The sequence below is a fragment of the Anguilla rostrata genome, chromosome 12 (genome assembly GCF_018555375.3).
Source record: "Anguilla rostrata isolate EN2019 chromosome 12, ASM1855537v3, whole genome shotgun sequence".
Lineage (NCBI taxonomy): Eukaryota > Metazoa > Chordata > Actinopteri > Anguilliformes > Anguillidae > Anguilla > Anguilla rostrata.
The window spans coordinates 2012500-2032014 of NC_057944.1; the positions used below are offsets into that span (position 1 = coordinate 2012500).

The 19515-nt window shown below is 40.7% G+C and overlaps 1 protein-coding gene across 11 annotated transcripts in view; it reads right to left on the bottom strand.

Moving 5' to 3' along the window:
* LOC135235496 (NACHT, LRR and PYD domains-containing protein 3-like) overlaps positions 1-19515 on the bottom strand; it is a 340665-nt gene that overhangs the window by 302601 nt on the left and 18549 nt on the right. For 7 of the 11 annotated variants that reach the window (XM_064301003.1, XM_064301004.1, XM_064301024.1 and 4 more), the window contains 2 exons: positions 15200-15460; positions 7732-7905 (listed from right to left, as the gene is read on the bottom strand). The exons of 1 other annotated variant lie outside the window; for it this stretch is intronic. In XM_064301003.1, coding sequence (XP_064157073.1) covers positions 7732-7905; positions 15200-15460 — 435 coding nt within the window. Of the gene's footprint in view, positions 1-3333; positions 5172-5391; positions 5439-6176; positions 6339-7731; positions 7906-15199; positions 15461-19515 lie in introns of those variants that run through there. 3 more of the 11 variants (XM_064301029.1, XM_064301027.1, XM_064301028.1) reach the window with 3 other exon arrangements.

The window sequence follows — 19515 nt, forward strand, 5'->3', positions numbered from 1 at the left end:
ACAGTGGGAAAATGTCCTCTGGCCTGATGATTTCCTGTCTACCTCATGTACCTGCTTTCAGTGGTTCTTATCAATTCAGTGATTATTTGGCGTTCTGTATGGTGGTTAGCATTTCTTCTGGATTCTGATAAGTTGTCATTTATTGAAAGTAGGCTTGGGGCTGCTGGATGGCTCATTCGGTTAAGGCACCATGCTGAGGTGCATGGATGAGCCTCACGGCCTCGGGTCGAATTCGGACCGTGCCAGTGCCAACTGTGGCCGGTAGCTCCACAGGGAGACGCACGATTGGTGCCTGTGTTGCCCAGGGTACGGGAGGGTTCAGCCAGACAGGGATCTGCATTTCATTGCTCTCTAGCGACCCCTCTTGGGCACTCGTATGACTGCACGTCAGAGCCGCTTATGAAAGGTCTTCCTCTGGTATGATAAACAGCTTTTCTGGTCTATTCCATTACTAATTATACATGCTCAAAAGCTGAAATGTAGTAAATGTTAATTTTTCTCATCCAAGCAGAGAAAAATAATCTATCAATGTGTAAACTTGTTATTACATTATTAAAGGTGTGATTAAAAAAGCAAAGCATCAAGATTAAACATAACGTTTTTTAATTAATTCATTAATTTTTATTTATTTATTCGCACAAAGTAAGTGGTAAAACAAAATTATATAACACAAACATAGCAGGGATTGTGCAGGAGAGGTAAGAAACCCCAAGGGGCTTATAGCAAAAACCTCCACTCTAGGACTTACAATTTTTCCTAACACTATGGATTTTTTATTTTTTCATAATGAGATTTAAAAAAAGAAAGAAAAAAAAACAAATTCATGGCAATAGGAATATTAATTTAAAAAAACCATGTCATGGTTCTGGCTCCATCACATGGGTGTTTGATTTAATTGAAACAGGGAAACATTTGCTCAGACAAGCTCCCTCCTGTTAATGAAAGTACTGGCATATGGCATTAGAAAACTTCTGAGAATTCCTCTGCAAGCTGTGGCATGTGTACCTCTCTGGTGCTCTTTGTAACAAAACCTGTAAACAGTTGTCTGACCTGGTATTCTCCTGTCTACCTCGTGTACCTGCTTCAAATTTGTTCCTGTCAATATGTTCAAATAATGCCCTGCCAAACCAGACATTTATATTCTGCAACAGTGAGATTTAAACGGAACAGCCTGTGCCTTAATGTACTGCAGTCTTTAATTTGTTCAACTGTCATTTGCACACCTCAACAGTTGTTCTCATGTTTTAAGCATTGCTGGATATATTGCTATAAACTGCTGTGTTTCACAAATTACCCAGATGATGTCTTAACAATCAAGATTATACATAGTCTATCATTGCCCTTTCATTGATTAATGTTACATTTTGACCACATACTTCTAAAGAATAGTACCGTCAAAAATCATGTTAAAAAGCCAGCATGATCACTCTGACATCACTTGCAATAGATTTTTTGGAGAAAATAGTGCTGTCATTTATACTCAATGATACCAAAAACAAGATGGACCCACTGCCCTTTGCACACAAGGTTAGGCACGGCATTGATGATTCTTTACTTTTTCTCTTTTTTTTTTACATTGTAATTTACTTTCAGTTCAGTGAACTCTTGAGAATCTGTCAACTTCTGCCTTGAAACTCAACCTCTGGAGCACTTGCAGCATTGTTGCATGGCCACCAGGTGGCAGAATGCATCTGCTTTGTGTTGACAGTATTCCAGCAAATTCACAGACCTGATAGTTGTCAAAAAAATGCTCTGATACTTTTGCCCATTTCCAGCTCCTGTCATGATATATAATGATTTTATTAAATTCCATTTAGCATGAGGATGGAGGGGCAATTTCAAAGAAATGCACTGGTCGATGCACTGACGATGCTTATTGTTGTTGTATACAGAGCACACACAGCACACTGATGCACACTGCCTCAGAGTACATTAACACACAGCCTGCCAGGCCCCAGCCCCACACACCCACACACAGACATACACACATATACACACATGAGCACATGCTCAAAGAGATTCGAATACCACACCTCCACAGCTGTTCTGCTATGTTTCACAAATGATCCAGACAATGTTTTAACAAGGCCAAATTACTTGAAAGAATATAGGAAACATTGGGCAGCATTGCTGTGGAATACAGCTTGTTTAATTTGTGTGAGTTAAGATAGCCAATATTGTTTCATGTAACTTGGCACAATTTTAATATTAATACTTTTAATGGCAGGCGTAGATTTGAAGTAATGACTTATAGATCGTGCTTTGTGTGTGTGTAACTTGGCATTTTTGTACGTTGAAAACGTGTTTTTCATCAGATGTAATTACAGTATCACATTTTGCAGTAAATTATTGACTAATCAATGTTCAGTCCAAAAACTCTTATTAGAGGCCACTGTTGACCTTTTAAAGTTTGGCTGTACAATCCTTCCAGCTTCTCTCATTGTTAGGCCTGGATTTATAACATGGTCAATCACAGTGGCTCTAAATTCATTTGATCAAGATCTAAATTCGTCCATCAATACCAACTGCATTGGGCTGCTCCATGTTGTCAGAAAGTGCTGAATGTAGTGCTGTAAATCAGCCTTTTATGTAGTGCTGAAGGGATTACCAATCGTGCTGCAATGAAACTCACCTGGGCAATGTGGTTGGAAGTGACAAGACAGGATTGCACGCATGTTGACTTCATCACAATCTGCATGTCTAGCAATAACAATTTGGACGTCTTAATACGAAGTGACAGTACTGTGAAAACTGAGTGTGCAATTTTGCACTTTGTATGTAGGTACAGCAATTTGTGTTTTGCACATTGAGTCAAAGCAATCATATCATACTGTAATGCATTTGTAATGTGTGACTGCAGTTACTAGAAATGTATCTGAAAAAATGAAAAAAATTGTAGGGTCTCAGGAACATCTCAGAGACTGGATGTCATGCAAACTACACTTCTGCCTTGATTTTGGCTTCGTGGTCTAATCCATTCAACTGATGTGCAGCAGATACAGGTTAAAACCTGCAGGAAAACCATTTCTTTGAGAGGTAATATAAACACACCTGCTCAATAGACAAGTAGTGACTTTTTCTAAATGTATTGAATTGTGGTTACACTACAGTAACAGAAGCAACCATTCATCAGACACTACATAAATTCTCTTATAATGGATTTTTTTTCCACTCCTGTAGATGAATGTCATTGCTTCAACTGTACAGAATTTAACCTCATGATGATCTGCTCATATTGAGCCCAAACATAATCCCATACAAAATATGAAATAAGTACTACTGTGTCACAGGAGTTAAATACATCACACAATAATAAATCATAACATCAACACATTTGACATTTTTCATAATTCAGGTTTAATCATTGAAGATTATTGTCTGAAAATACAGAAAATTAAAACAGACCCAATAAATAAGGAAACTCAACCCATCATTGTTTACAGTAATGAAAAGAAATAAGTACACTGCAGTGACCATTCTGCATTCTCACTATCAGCTGCATTTGCCCACAGAAATTTGCATATTGGAACTCATGTGAAAATGAATGAACGCAACTATTAAAAACTAGTAAAATTCACATTTAAGTAGAGGAGTGGCACTGGCTTCTTTTATACAAAGATGCAGATACAGGAGAGAGTTATTACTTCAAAAACATTTTACACTGCCATATGTTGCCATTATTACATTCAATGTTATATTAATGTTTTAATAATCAAAAGTATATTAACATGCCTTTAACATTTGAAATATAAATGTATTAAAATGTAAAAATATAAAATCACATTTAGACAGGATATGCTTAACCTGAACCTTCTGAAAGATCATACTCTTATGTAAAGGGTTTAAGCTGTACTGAGGTTAATATTGGGTAGAGCTGAAATTTCACTGGTAAGGCCTTGGTCAAGGAAGGTTGCAAGTGTGTCGACGTGTGTGCGTGTGTGAGAGTGCCTTTGTGAATGTGTGTATGTGTGTTTATATGTATGTGTGTGTGTGTGTGTGTGTGTGTGCGTATGGGTATGAGAATGTTTGTGTAGACGTGTATAATGTGTGTGTGTGTTGACGTGTTTGTGTCTCTGCACGCATGTATGTGTGTGTGTGTGAGTGCATGAGTTTGTGTGTGTACGTGCGTTTGTGTGAATGTGTGTGTGACTGTGGATGTGAGTGTGTGAGAGAGAGGGTGTGTGTGCGTGAGTGACTGAGTATGAGTGTGTGTGTGTGTGTGTGCAGATGGTTATGAGCGTGTGTACATATGCATGCATGTGTGTGTGCGTGAGAGTGCACTGGTGTGTGTGTGAATGTGTATATGAGTGTGTGGTGTGTGTGTGAGTGGGTATATGAGTGTGGTGTGTGTGTATATGAGTGTGTGTGTGTATGCGTATGTGTATATGAGCGTGTGTGTGTGTGTGTGTGTGTATGTGTATGTGTATATGAGTGAGTGTGTGTGTGTGTGTGTGTGTGTGTGATTGAGTGTGTGTGTGTATATGAGTGTGTGCGCGCACATGAGTGTGTGTGTCTCTACTCCAGTTGGCAGAGGGACACTGAGGAGGAGTTACACACTCTAAATCCAGCACAGAGGGGTGTGTGTTGAGTGAAGTGTGTGTGGAATCTGTGCAGGAGGGTCAGTGTGTCAGAGTCAGAGACACTGTAGAAGGACAGAGTGCCGGCCGGACGGTCCACACACACTCCTACCCTGTACACACACACACCTCTACCATCATCATCATCATCATCATCATCACACACTCCTGCTCTGCGGTAGGGGGAGGGGGGGGCAGGTATGCGTGTTCGGTTCTTATTGTGCCAGACAGAGAAACTGTGTTCATCAGAGTAACTGAGTTTATCAGAGTAACTGAGTTCACAGCACATCAGACTCCAGGAGTTTTTATTCCATCCAAACTCACAGTCAAGACCCGCTCCTTTCCTGCTGATTCCTTTATCTGTCACTGCTATAAAAACCCTTCCCCTCTCAGACACACTGCACTCAGCCTCCCAGTAACAGCGCTCACACACACTCTCTCTGCACACAACCTGGCGGACATGCTCAAATCTCTCTGGATGATCAGGATATGGCTGCTCCTCTCTCCCCAGTGTGTTTGTCACCCTCCTGTTCCCCTCAGACAGAGACAGCGCTCTGTGCGCTGTGTTTGGATCCAGTGTGAGCTGACAGCCGTCTGCACACCAGAGACATTCATGAGATTAATTATCATTATTAATATTCACCTCAATATGTGTGTGAGAGAGAAAGGACTGTCACAGTACCTCTGTGTGTGTGTTTGTGTACGTGTGTGTTTCTGTTTGTGTGTTTATGTGTGTAAGAGACAAATCTCTCTCACACACACACACAGCAGAGTGTGTATCTATGGAAAGTGTTCTGTGTCGATACACACTCACATTTCCTGGGCCCTGGTTTGGTCCTGTTCTCTCCTCCATGGTCCACACTGCAAGAACAACAGAACAGAATTTAGAATTTTAACAATCCTTTATTTCCACTCTCAACACACCAATAGCATCACACAAATAAAAACAAAGACACATGAACCACGATCATGTGAAAAATACACAAATCTGTCACAAAGGAAACTTATTCCATTCCCTCGCCCTATTCCATGTGCAAAAATAGCTCCCACTCCTCCACTGAACATTAAACACCCTTATAACACACACACACTGAAACACACTCAGGTTCTCCATTGCTTTGTAATACTGAAACTCCACCATCACTGTGTCCCTGACCAAACCCCTAACTACAACAACCACATCTTGTCTGTCCCCTCCACCAATCATATTTTACTCAATTGTAGAAACAGCTATTCTCGCCTCAAAATTAAATTAACGAGCTGGCACTTATCTGTCTGTTTTTATAGGATAAAAATATTACTTGAAAATGTTTCCCCTAGTAACCAAAATAAACTTCCCAAAAAAGAAAAGAGAGGCTGAAGTCTGGCACACCCCGAAAAACAATGATTAACAGATTCTCTCTCCATGCAGAATGGACAATGGTGGGATCCTGCCGGGTTCATCACAGAAATAAAACAATTTACTGCAGTGATCCAGCGCAGCACCCTCCACTGTAGACTGTAGATCCCCCCCCCCCCTTCTGCGTGTGTGTGTATGTGTGCATGTGTGTGTCTGTATGTGTGTGTGTGAGGTGCAGTGTGGAAACTCTCTGTACTTACAGCAGTGTGAGTGTGTCCAGTTTAGCAGCAGACAGTGCTCTCACTCCTGAGTCTCCTGGGTGATTGTATCTCAGGTCCAGCTCTCTCAGGTGTGAGGGGTTTGAACACAGAGCTGAAGCCAGAGAATCACAGCCTCTCTGTGTGACTCTACAGCCTGACAGCCTGCAGAGAGAAGGACACACACACCTTACACACATTAATATAAACTAACAGGGCTGTGTGTCAAACACATAGCAGTGTGTTACACACCTTACACACATTAATACAAACTAACATGGCTGTGTGTGTCAAACATATAAGTGTGTTACACACCTTACACACGTTAATATAAACTAACAGGGCTGTGTGTGTCAAACATATCAGTGTGTTACACACCTTACACACATTAATATACATTAACAGGGCTGTGTGTGTCAAACACATAGCAGTGTGTTACACACCTTACACACATTAATATAAACTAACAGGGCTGTGTGTGTCAAACACATAGCAGTGCATTACACACCTTACACACATTAATATAAACTAACAGGGCTGTGTGTGTCAAACACATAGCAGTGTGTTACACACCTTCTACAGCCATAAATAAAATAAAATGGATGGGGAATGAGTCATTATCAAACGCATTTGAGTCTACACCCCACTAGTCTGACTCACAGGACCCAGACTGTGGGTATAAGCCTGCCATTGGCCGACTATTTCAATCAGAATTTACCTCCCCTTCCGCTATCTGTGTGTTACCATTTTCAAGGTCCCCGTCACTACGTGAAACAACAACCTCCAAGCTAGAAACCTGCACGCTGAAAATGGCAAGTTTTGACGAAAATTTGGATCGTGCAATAAGGCAGGCCTGCTTGGTTCTTTCGGTGAATGGTTGTAAAACAAAGAATATGTTTAGAACATTTGCTGTCTGACAGGGACGTTCTTGCATGTTTGCCCACCGGTTATGGAAAAAGTTTCATATACCAAGTATGGCCTATCGACTGCAGTGAGCTAGCGAGGGTAAACACACAGACATGGCGTGAAAATGCCATGGTTTTGGTAGTGTCCCCCTTGGTCGCGATAATGGAGGACCAGGTGAAAACCCTGCAGTCAAGGGGGGTAGCTGCAGCGTACGCCGGGCAAGATCCAGACACGGACGAGAAAATAGCTGCTGGCCAGTACTCCATTACGACACTATTTTGCAAGGGCACCATCACTGCATCCTGGGCTTAATGCCGCCCAAGACGATTGTGATTGGTTTAAATAAATACAAACAAGCCAGAGCGTTTTTCTCCTCTATAGCGGAATGCTAATGGGTTGAGCCAGACCTTTCTCCAGCGCTGGCACAGCGCTGAAACAAAGTGTGGAGATGGGTCTGGCTATGCGAGACTAACACCCCACTACAGTTCAGGAAACAGGACTAATTCATTTTATTCATTCATGTGTTTTGAGTCTTATTCTTCCAAGAGGAAGAACAGGAACATGCTCTTTCAGTTCTGAGTGTCTGTTTTCACATTAGAAACATTGACATCAGTGTTGTATTTAGTCAGAAGGGGTGTGTGTTTGTACTCACCCCAGTCTCTGCAGTTTACAGTGTGGATCCTCCAGTCCAGCAGAGAGCGCTGTCACTCCTGAATCCTGCAGCTCGTTGTCTCTGAGCTCCAGATCGCTCAGCTCTGAGTGAGGAGAACGCAGGACTGAGGCCAGTACATCACAGCAGCCCTCTGTGAGATTACACCAACCCAGCCTGTGGAGAGACCACACACACACGTACACACACACACAAATCCACAGCTGTGACACTGAGTTCCTTGGCAGTTGATATATATGCACCTACGCATTCCTGAGATGTTCACACAAAAACAGGGAGGGGGTGTGTAAATTAAGTTCACTACGTATTCTGAGTAATTCACAAAAGTCTAAGGCAATTACTGGGCTCTATTCACCAATAAATATGGTGAAACCACAAGGCTGGGAGTCTACTGCAGGGGATTCATTGTCAAACCCTTTTCATATGATGAACTTATCTGACTTGCAAACATTCATCTAATCTGCAAACTGCAAATTGATCATGATGAATTATATACCGGGTGCCTTATGAATAGGTCTACCTGTTAAAGTGATTTGTTCATCCACCTTAATGTGCTGTTGGATAATCTTAAGTTTAACCATTATTATATCATTATTGGGTTGTTTACCGAAAATCGTAAAACAACATGGTAAGAAAAATGTTCCGTAATGTTGATATTTACCCAGTGCTATTTTGTTTTATATAGGAGGTGTGAGCTAAAGGAACAGGATGTATATCATTTGGCTATGTTTGTCCATTATGAGCCACTGTACCTGTATGTGTGTTTATGGCTAGGCCAATTAACGTGCTCTAGTTCGGTCATGCAAGTAGACTCACTCAACATTGTTTTTGCACACACAGGGTTTATATTCTTAATAAACCGGCGGTTTGTTCCAAGTCAGTGTGATCATTGACTCGCACACAAACAAACTAATTTCTACAGGGTATGCAGTCATAAAAGCCATATCCTAAGTTAGCGCCACTACGTATAAATTTAAAAAAACTTTTTTTTTTCTTTTCACAAATTGGATTATTATCATGGATAGGCCCTATACTTAACTGCCATCATGATGGGGATAGACAGGTAAAACGACAACATTCTCACGACGTGCTATGCACAGACACGTTGATTGGACAATTACTTTTCGTAAAGTAAATATTAAACTCATTTTCGCATGCCGATGTGCTACTAGATGCGCACTGTAGTACAACTGTCGATTTGAAAACCAAAATGTTGGCATAATAAGGCTGAAACCGCGGAGCGCATCGCTAAGGTACAGCCTACGAATGCCTCAGACCACCCTTTTAAAGGTATACCTTAATTAAGGTATACCTTAGCTAAGGAGACGCTGGGAAACAGCTCGAGAGCTAAAGGAAGAGCTTAAGGGATACCTTACGACGCACGTAGCGCTAAGGAGACTCTGGGAAACGCAGCCCTGATGTATTAAGTCTTTTTTTTTTAAAAGGGAAACGCAGCCCTGATGTATTAAGTCTTTTTTTTTTTTTTTTTTTTTTTTTTAAAACCTCGTACCAAATGTTTGGTAGACCTTGTGGAGTAATATAAACTGCACAAAAAATGTTATAAATGGGGGAATTTGAAAGTTATGTGAAAACTTTCTTGAGGAGTCTCCCTGTTTCTTGCTGTATTATGACCATTTATGCCCTCTACCCCCTGCCTAGCAAGAGAAGTAAAGTGATCCTGAAGAACTATGTTTAGAGAAATTAAGCCCTCATTTTTCCGGCTTTCATTAAACATTTGTCACTTGCATTCTCCCATTTAAGCTGGTTAAATATGAAATCTGTAAAACAAGAAATTTCTCCACATTTGTTTTTTTGTTTATTTTTTGTTTCTTGTTTTCTTTCTGTGGTTATGCATGCTGCTTTAGCCTTGCTCCTGTGGGGGTTTAGGCCAGGGTTGTCTGTGAAGCGTATTGTGACAACTGCTGTGAAATATACTATACAAATAAAATTTGATTGATTGATTGATGTTGTAGGAATTCTGACCACAAGCGCTGATCTGCTGTCAAGGAGAAACCCACTGTACGGGGAATGGTGTCTCAATCCCCAGACTGTGGAAATGTTACTGCAGTGATTATCCCTCTCCTTTATGTACAGCCATCCACACTCCCGCTACGCATGGACCTCCTGTCTCAGGTGGACAGGGAAATACACTACCCCTGCCCCGAGCGAGTAGCTCTATGAGCTTGGCCCAGGAAGGCATAACCTCACCGCATTAGGGCTTCCCCCTCACGTGGCTGCAACCATCCAGAGCACGAGAGCGCCCTCTACCAAACCACTTTATGACAATAAGTGTCAGGTGTTTTAAAGATGGTGTGCCTCTTGTCAGTCAGTGCCTTAACAGTACCGTAACTTGGCATCATTTTTCTATCAATACTTTTAATGGCAGGCCTGGATTTTGGAAGTCTGAATGAATGAGTTATAGATGGTGTATGTCTTGTACGTGTGAGTAACTTGCCATTTTTGTACGTTGGAAACGTGTTTTTTATGAGATATCATTTCTTTTTGCAAAGCGATGAGAGAAATGCAAAGTGACCCTGTAAGAAACGGTTGTGGATTATGGCTATCCTTGTGTGAATTTGTACAATCTGATGAGCTTGTACCGTTTAGCAGTTTTGGTTTGCTATATAAGTAAAACAGTGGCTGTGACAAAGAGTGCGGTGGCGTAAGTGTAAACGTATCAGAAACGCAGGTGAAATATGGCCAGTCACGGATTTGACGGCCATCCAACGAGCCTTGATTGACAAAAGAATCAGCAAGCCCGTAGAATTAGAACTCCCTAGGTCTCAACTTGTGTACCCTTCTGTCCTGCTCCGTTCTCTGTTATTTCGTGGAGATGCACTTTTAGTGTTTGTAAGGTTTATAAGGCATTTTGATAGGCTTATCTGCAGGTAGGAATCCTCTTCGCTGTTTTGCTAAGCTAGAACTGGAAAACTTCATAGTGGAGAATAGGAGCAGACGCATGTGTCCCAGCAGGCTTTGCATATGAGAAAATAACAACAGTGTGAGAGAAATTAGGAGAAATGATGAAATTGCGTAGTTGAAACATGTTTTTAGCAGAATGGGCCTGTAGGTGATGGTTGACATGATCACAGACTATAGTGCGCAGTAAATAAAATGACCATGAGCGAGCTTAGTTTCCTTATCGAATGGTATAGCCTATATAACAGTCGGTATAAAGCATTAGTCGTTAAAGTGGAGGGTTAAGTAACATGTGAAATGTATTGCACTGATGTGCTTTTCTCATGTTCAGTACTAGTGAGTCATGATTTTAAATGTAATGTTTTAATGGGGAGTTGCAGAACGTACATACGTAGTAATTGTTTGTATGTGGCTAGATAGAGAACAGGGTGAGGTAACATGAATGCAGAAACATGGCGTTTGCTGATAAGAAGGTTTTGTACAGTAGCCAAGTGAAGAAATATAGTTAGTAGAAATGGCACGGTGGTGAACTGGTGTAACTTAAAAAAAAAACAATACATTTGCCGTCATGAAATGCATATGGGTGGCCGTGAGTGAGTTTTGGTAAAGCAAATATAAGCATAAGAAAACGTTAGTGTAAAAGAGGAAATTATCTGCCTGAGGGCGAGGCGGGATTCAATCCTTCAACCGGAGGTTTACCAGTCTGTGACTTTGTCAGTGTAGCACCATGACATAGCTGTGCAATGCGTAAAATATCATTAGCAAACCTGTCCGTGGTTTTAAAAGTTTTAAAGGCCAGTAAGCACAGAAGTGCTCCTGTTGACTCCATATGGCTTCGCAATATTGTAGCCGGTTAATAACTGAACATGCAGACGGTACGTCATAATGCAGTGTATACGTTCGGTGAGCGGCGGGTAGATATGGAGCATGGGGAACCCTGAAAAGTGCCAAACTCTCGGTGCTGTATAGGTTTTGGGCATGCCCCCGCCAATGCGTAACTTGGCGGGATGGCATAACTGCCATCCCAATAGCCTCTATTTATTTTAATCAGTTTGAGTTGCATGTTTTGACATGAAGATTGATCCATCAGATTACTCTGTGTGGCAGGGCTTGGTTTGTGAGGGAGGTTCAGGGCAATCAGAGGACCACGCCTACTGATTAAGTAGGCACACACACCTGGATAACATTACTAATCAGTGCTGGGTTTAAAAGTGTGTGTTCTTTTCCCATTAGGTGTCTGAGACCGGGGACTGACTGACTGACTGACGAGAGAGAGAGAGAGACAGAGAGAACAGAAACGGCTGAAAAGCGTCCCCGTTGTGCTGTCTTGTTCTGGTTATTTCAGTTTGTTATTTTACTACATTATTTTGTTACCTGGAATCCATGAGGGGGAAGGGAGAATAAGTTTGTTTCCTTTAATTATTTTCTATCAATAGTCTCTCTCTCTCGCTAAGCCCACAGTAAATGCTGGTGAAATCCAGATCTTTTCCCACAATTCCCTGCGTCCAACTCTTTTGTCCACAAAAGGGGTGTGTGTCAGCGTGTGACGCTGCATTTCACTTTCAACAAATTCACCATTTATTATAAAATTGGTATTTTTGCAAATAATTAGTAAATGAAATCAAATAAAATACATGATAAGTGAGGAGTTTTGCATTTGATGCTGCTTATGTTCTGGGTTCAGAACATAAAATGAGAGCACTAGCTCACTAGCCCGACAATTTTACTGCACTCTATTCAGTAGCACTTCACAGTAAGGTCACATGAATTGCCATTGACTAATGCCAATAAAAACAGTTAATGTATTTGTTTCTGGTTAAGTTCATCCTGTGTTTTGCTAATGTATAAATAATCATGTAACTATAACAAATTAGTAACATTACTGAACTACTAACTAAAGTCAAATCTGATTCATACTGAAGTCACATGACCTTATTGTTAAGTGTTAGGCTTTATTCTGACAAGGGAAAAAGTGTGAAAATATGTGATACAGAGTGCTGTAGCCCAAAGGCTGCCATGGGTGCTGGAATTAGATACTGTGTCACATGGGGTGCAGGATGTGGATCAGTAGATGCTGTAACAGTGTGTGAGATCAGCTGAGAAGATCCAGGAGAGAGCAGCACTGAGTCTCCATATACTTGTGGCACTGCTTGCAGTGCAGCTGAAGCATAGCTGTGGCTGACACAGCTGGTGGAGGAAACTCTGGCTGCCGAGGCGTGGAATGCTGAGGGTGAGCGGAAGGAAGGGTCTCAGCCTGGTCCATGTCAGAAGCCTGAGGAAGATGCAGGAAACTAGCAGGATGTAATGGAACATCTGGACTGGCGGATTCAGGGTCAGCGGTGAGTAAGGTGGAGACACGTTTGGCTACCTCCCAGTCACTCTCTGCTTTCTTCAAGCGACGGCTTCAGTTGTATGGTTAAAGATTCTTTAGCCTGGAAAGCCTCCTCCTGAAGACGTTGAGCTTCCTTAGCCTGAGCCTCTAGCCGCTAATATTCAAGGTCCGCACGAGAGTCCTCCTCTAGCTGGTGATGAAGGGTGTCCTACTCCATCTGCTTTATCCTCTCCTCCAGAATGGCGGTTTGGATGTGGGAGAGAGCCTGAGCGGGAAATGTACTGACAGAGACAGAGGAGGATCCTCAGAAGGTCGGGAAACAACTTCATAGTCGGCTAAATAAGGAGGCAAACGATGATCTGTGCGGGGCCTACTCTGGGGCTCTGGTGCATCTGGAACCGCCTTGTCCATATTATTTCATTAGCTGCACTCACTCCGGCTCGAAGGGCCAGTGTAGCAGAGGGTGTAAACCTTCACTTGGAGTTTACTGGTTGAGGCGGCTAATATGGACACGAATGACTCCGATTAGAGAATCTGGCTCCTGAGGAGTGATATATTTTATTCTCTTCAAACATGTGCAATCCAATTGCCATTAAGACGTAGAGATGGCAATGATGGATTTGAACAGAATTATACCAACTGTGGGAGGTTGGGTGACATGTGTGTGTGTTTGTGTGTGTGGTATTAGTTGCATGAACGCACAAGCAGCAAAACAAAATTCGGAAGGTTTCCATAAATGCCTACCGCTCTCCTAGCGCACATGCCAAACAAAACCAAAAGGCTGTTTTATAGAAAAACCATGCCAGGACCCTAGGCACCACTGACATGCTTTCTCACAAGCATTGTCTAAACATTAGTGCAGCCAGCTTGAAGACCAATGCATGAGGCAGGAAACTGACACAACGCTGTTAGCCAAAATAAATACAAACATAGCCAAGCTGGAAGATAAAATCATATCCGACAATCCCGCTGCAATTGTGAACGGCATGGCATTCAGTAGATTCTGCATGGAATTATGGGTCATAAAATCATGACAGGCAGACAGAGAATGAAAATAAAGAGTGTAAAACTGAAACGGCAAATCACAATTTTGGCTATATTACAACATCGCTCCGCGAAATAAATATAACTTCTGCACTAATAACGCTACAAATTCATAACAAATTGTCATATCCTGCTAAATAATTTGCACTTTTCATAGCCTTTCTGTCATTTGCAAATTATATAGTAGGCTAACTCGTGCCACCTGTTTGTGTGAGGTTCCTGTAGGAATTCACATACAAAGCACAGTAGATTCAGTATTTTTTACTAGGTGTCTGAAGTTTGGAATCAGTCACTGCATGACTCTCGTTCTCCTTTGCGGGAGTCAAGGAGAGAGCTATGAAGGAATCAATGAACAAATCCAGGAACAAATCCTTTTAGGGAACAGAGTCAAAGGATCTGTGTCCCTGCAAGGACCTGTAACACCCACCACTACCAGGAATGGACAAATAGCATTTTGCTAATGCTGGCAGTCTAATGCCCTGACTTTCCACCAGTCAAGGAGATTTGTTTCTAATGACGGAGAATCGACTTTCTAAACTGAAGTATAATCACCATCATTAGGTTATTCATTGAAATGGTATATTGAAAATTAATTATTGAATCAATTAAATTGGTCAATCACCATTCTTATTAATGATTAATAGTTAATCGATTAACTGTTAGCACCCCTAATTACTATACATAAAACGTTATATCAGGGAGGTCAAACCTATTTTGGCAGTTTCCTTTATATGCATAATGTCATAAATGCTACAGTACAGTCAAATCACAACATAAATCACTAACTTGCCAGAATATACTTAAATTTAGCTGCTTCGCACAGCATTGAATAACTGTCCTTGGAGGAAAGCGACATTAACCAATATTTAGTGGTGACCGTACATTAAAACTAATATACTGTATGCATTTACTCACATATATGATTATGGGATGGAAATTTAATGAAATATGTACTCAAAACGCTATAGATGCCAAAATGTCTCAGTTTCAAACCATGGCTTCAAAATTCCATTGCAGTTGGGGACTCGTTTCGACCAGGCTTGTGTCCCCTTTTTCACCATAATTAAAAAAACACCCATTTGAAAAACTGTGACAAAATTCAAACCCTTACACAGCCACAACAGTTAAGGTCACACAGTACACAGCACTACTCACCCCAGGCTCTGGAGTTTACAGTTTGGACTCATCAGTCCAGCACAGAGCAGCTTCACTCCTGAATCTCCCAGGTTATTGCAGCTGAGGTCCAGTCTCCCTAGTTTACAGTTTGGACTCATCAGTCCAGCACAGAGCAGCTTCACTCCTGAATCTCTCAGGTTATTGTAGCTGAGGTCCAGATCTCTCAGGGTTGAGTTTGATGACTGGAGAGCTGAGGCCACAATATCGCAGGACTTCTCTGTGAGGTTACAGTTGTTCAGTCTGCAGAGAGTTAATATAGTATATTATGAATACTGTTTCTTTACTGTCAATTTCTGTTTAATACCTCAATTAAAAATAAAGAAAACATTTCACCACTTCAACTAAGTTTCATTTATTTCAGACATGCACTTGATAAGATGAATGTATGCTCACAAGAGAAACGGCTCCACAGCCAACAAGTCCCTGCTCTCTCGTGCACTCTGTGTGCTGTAATCTCTTTCTCTCTCCCTGTGAAAGTCCTGTAATGTCTGCTCTGTGGGGTCTGCGTCACATCCAAGGTGTATGGCTATTTAGTGCACAACACAGCACACCAAAAAGAATACACTAACTTTCTGAGGACTGTATTGTAATGTACCACCCAACCCTTCCAAGCATCTAAAATACATTTTTAACATTCCAAACGTTCGCTCAATCAATGACCAATAAAATGCAACTTGGTGGTGTGCTGGCTTAATGTATGGAGAAAGTAGTAAAGGATGAACACTTTTTTTTTTTGACTGTTCCCAGGCTTTTCACTGAAGCCTCCCTGCTCTCATAGGAATCGCAGTTGTTATGATTACAAATTTCACAAATAATTCATCTTCAGTTTGATTACAGAATGTAATTCATTCAGTATTAGAAATAATCCACTTCACTGAGGCTACTGTCAGTTTAGTCACATGATCAGTTCTAAATGACGCTGTTAGCTCCATACAGATGCACTGAAAAAAAGCTGCCATTGGACTGCGTAAATGAGCACAGCTTGCATTTGAAACAGTCAAACTGAAATTAAATATTTCTCACATCTGTGTCATGCATTCACGTGTGCCGCATTCATAACGCCACCAAAATAGCAAAATGTGCTATGAGTTAAGACCTGGTCTGGACTGGATTAAATGGAAACACATTATTCAACTTGCGCATCTGGGCATACATAAAAACATTCTTTTACTGCTAAAAATTTGTATTCCGTCATTGCAACAACATAAAGCCAACAATATCTGAAGGTATGCCAGTAAAGCTGTGAAAAATGCTTCTCACTGAACACTAAAATAAAGAAGAGGAATTTTAAAAAATATATGCCATGTTATTCTACTGTCAATATCTGGGCATTGATATGGAATTAATATACAACCATACCATTGGCTTTACACATAGAGATGTCCCTTTCAAGACTGAGTGGTCATATATTGTCTTGGACAATCCGTTTGTGAAATATACACTTATTTGTGATGCCTGGGTACCTTCCAAAATAGCTGTGCTATTTTTTTGAATTTGAGTGTAATGTAACTGTAATTTTGATATCAATACTTTTAATGGCAGCCCTAGATTTGAATTAATGACTTAAATACAGTACACTGTATGTGTAAGTAACTTGGCATTTTTGTATGTTGAAAATGTGTTTTTCATCAGATATCATTTCTTTTTGTACTGGGTTTATTATGAGTAAGTTATAATAAAAATTCATATAAATGTAGGCCATGAGAGACATGCATGCACATAAATGCATACAAACACACATTCTAGCTGAAAAAAACACATAGGCATAGATTAAATCTTTTTACTTTACCATTAATGACAAATAAATGAAAGTGTATGTCATTTTTAAATGAAAGTGGTTTTGATGGGCTATTGTACATGACAGACCTACTAATTGTCTGCATGTCGGTAGAGGATATATATAGGGCTAGCTAACATTAATTTAGAAATATGGCGTTGCAGGGTCGCTACAGTAATCTAGTTAAGAAGTAGTTACAGTACCAGTACTGGCACAATACAACCATTATGACTTCAAAAAAGCGATATACCAGGCATGGAGAAGTCATTATCTTGCAGCAGTTTCTGTACGACCAGTAATGTTACCTACCAGACAGAAATGCATCACTGATTTTAGTGCTTAATTTCAGAGCCGTCTGTAGTAACATTATACACGCAATCTGTTGTATCTTTAGCAAGGCAGCTAATGTAAAACTTGAAGGCGAAGGTGGAACTGTCTAATGTGTGGGTGTATTTTATTTGGATTTGTGAAATATAAATGAGTTTCCCACAAGGATTTTACAGATGCCAAAGCAATGGTTTAAATGTTTTATTTTTAGTTAGCTATCAATCCAGTGTAATTAGTTAGAGGATCGCGTGAGTCCGAGGGGGGATGAACTTGCATCTGTTACAAAAAGTTCCAACGGCAACCCAGTGAGCTAAAAGATTGCAGACATTATGGCTGCAAAGTTTTGTACTTTTAAACGTGTACTTGTATATTTGTGTCTGTATCTGATGTTTCTATTGGCTGATATACCTAAATTTCCAATGGTGAGATGTATTCTTAGTGGGCCTGGAGCATTTATGATGATGCAATCAGGCAGGAAGACGACGAAGGAAAAAACTAAATCCCCTAAGTTTGGGACTTTATTGTGCAGACGTGTGACATTGTTTGTGAATTCTGTCTGTTGAAATGAGGTCAGAAGGTGCAGAAATGAATGTTTTTATGGGCTGAGAGTCTGTGGTCATTGCGGTTATTTCTGAAGGGAACCCTGAAAAGTGCCAAACTCTCTGGGCTGTATAGGTATGGGGCATGCCACCTCGCCAAGGCGTAACTTGGCAGGATGGCATACCGTACCTGCCATCCCAATTAAACATTTAAGCTATTGCTTTTGCATCTGTATAATCTTTGTGGAAAATCCATCCAAATGATTGCCTCTTAACATTGTTAAAGCTGTCTATTCCTGGTTATTGGCAACTTTCATATTTTGTCATATGATAAACTGTTTTCTCTTACACTGCACCAAACTACATGGCTCACTTATACGCTGACTGAAGTGTGCATCTCTGTAAGAACCAATCACTGCATTGGCCTCGTTAATAAAGTTTTGGGGTAACACCCTTACTGTTACTCACTGGGCATATTTGTTACAGGGTTCACACTTTTTCACCAATGATTTTCAATGACTTTTCCATGACTTCTCCACAACCTTTAACTGAATTTCCATGACCAAAACAAATGACTTTATCTCAGCGGGACGATTTAAAATTATTTATTGTAACACTAAGTAAAATTAGGTCTGCATCTGAAACATATGGTGCCTCTCTAAAACAAATGAACACCAGACAGACACACTAAGATACATTCTCTCATATTTTAATTCGAATAGTTTAACATTTTTGTCAATGTCTCAAACAGGGCTCGAAATTGCGACCATTTTGGTTGCATATGCTCCCGAAATTTTATCTGTGCGACCTCGAAATATAATCGGGAGCATTTTTACGAGTGCAAATGATTGTTCTGGTGCAACCTTTTTTTTTTCTTCTTTTACCAGTCGAACGTTTTCTCTGTACATTCGCTAGATAGTACACTCACTATGTGCCTTGTGAGCTGACAGGGTAACCCTTCTAACCAAAAGTGAGCTTGACATTCTGGCCTTTAATGCTGATTTTAAATTGGTTAATATTAGCCTTCAATCACTCCCTTTCTCTGCACTCCACTGTCACGCGACACAGAGAGCTAACGCGTTAACTAATGTTACCTGAAGACAAAAGTTTATGTTCAATTTATTAGCGTTATGGAAAACTGAAAAGTTGAAACGAACGATGACGGCATTTTTCTGAAACGTTAACGAAGTGTTTTGTGTAGCGACCCGGTTGAAACAGCTAATTTCTCCGATGCAGTTTACTGGCGGTTAATTTAATTAGCGGCATTAATGTGACGTGAAGCGCTTTGTCTTTTGAATACATAACACGCAATTCCTTGAAGAGTCGACTCGTTTTAGGCGTGACAGTTTAACTGTTACTTGTAAACCGTACTGTTATATTGTCGTTTTTTATCAATAAAAAATCTATTGCATATATTGTTGGTGCTCCTTACATTTTGGTGGGTGCTCCTAACCTTTTGAAGTTGGGAGCACCAGTGCTACTAAGTAAAAAAAGTTAATTTCGAGCCCTGATACATTATTGAAGCTGCACTTCCCGGGCATATTGTCGGCACAGTAGGGCCTACGTTTACTAACTGCTACATTAGCAGAAGCGTGCCTGTTGGGCGTGCCTGTAAACAGACTGAGCCAGACCGAATTAACTTCTCACACCAC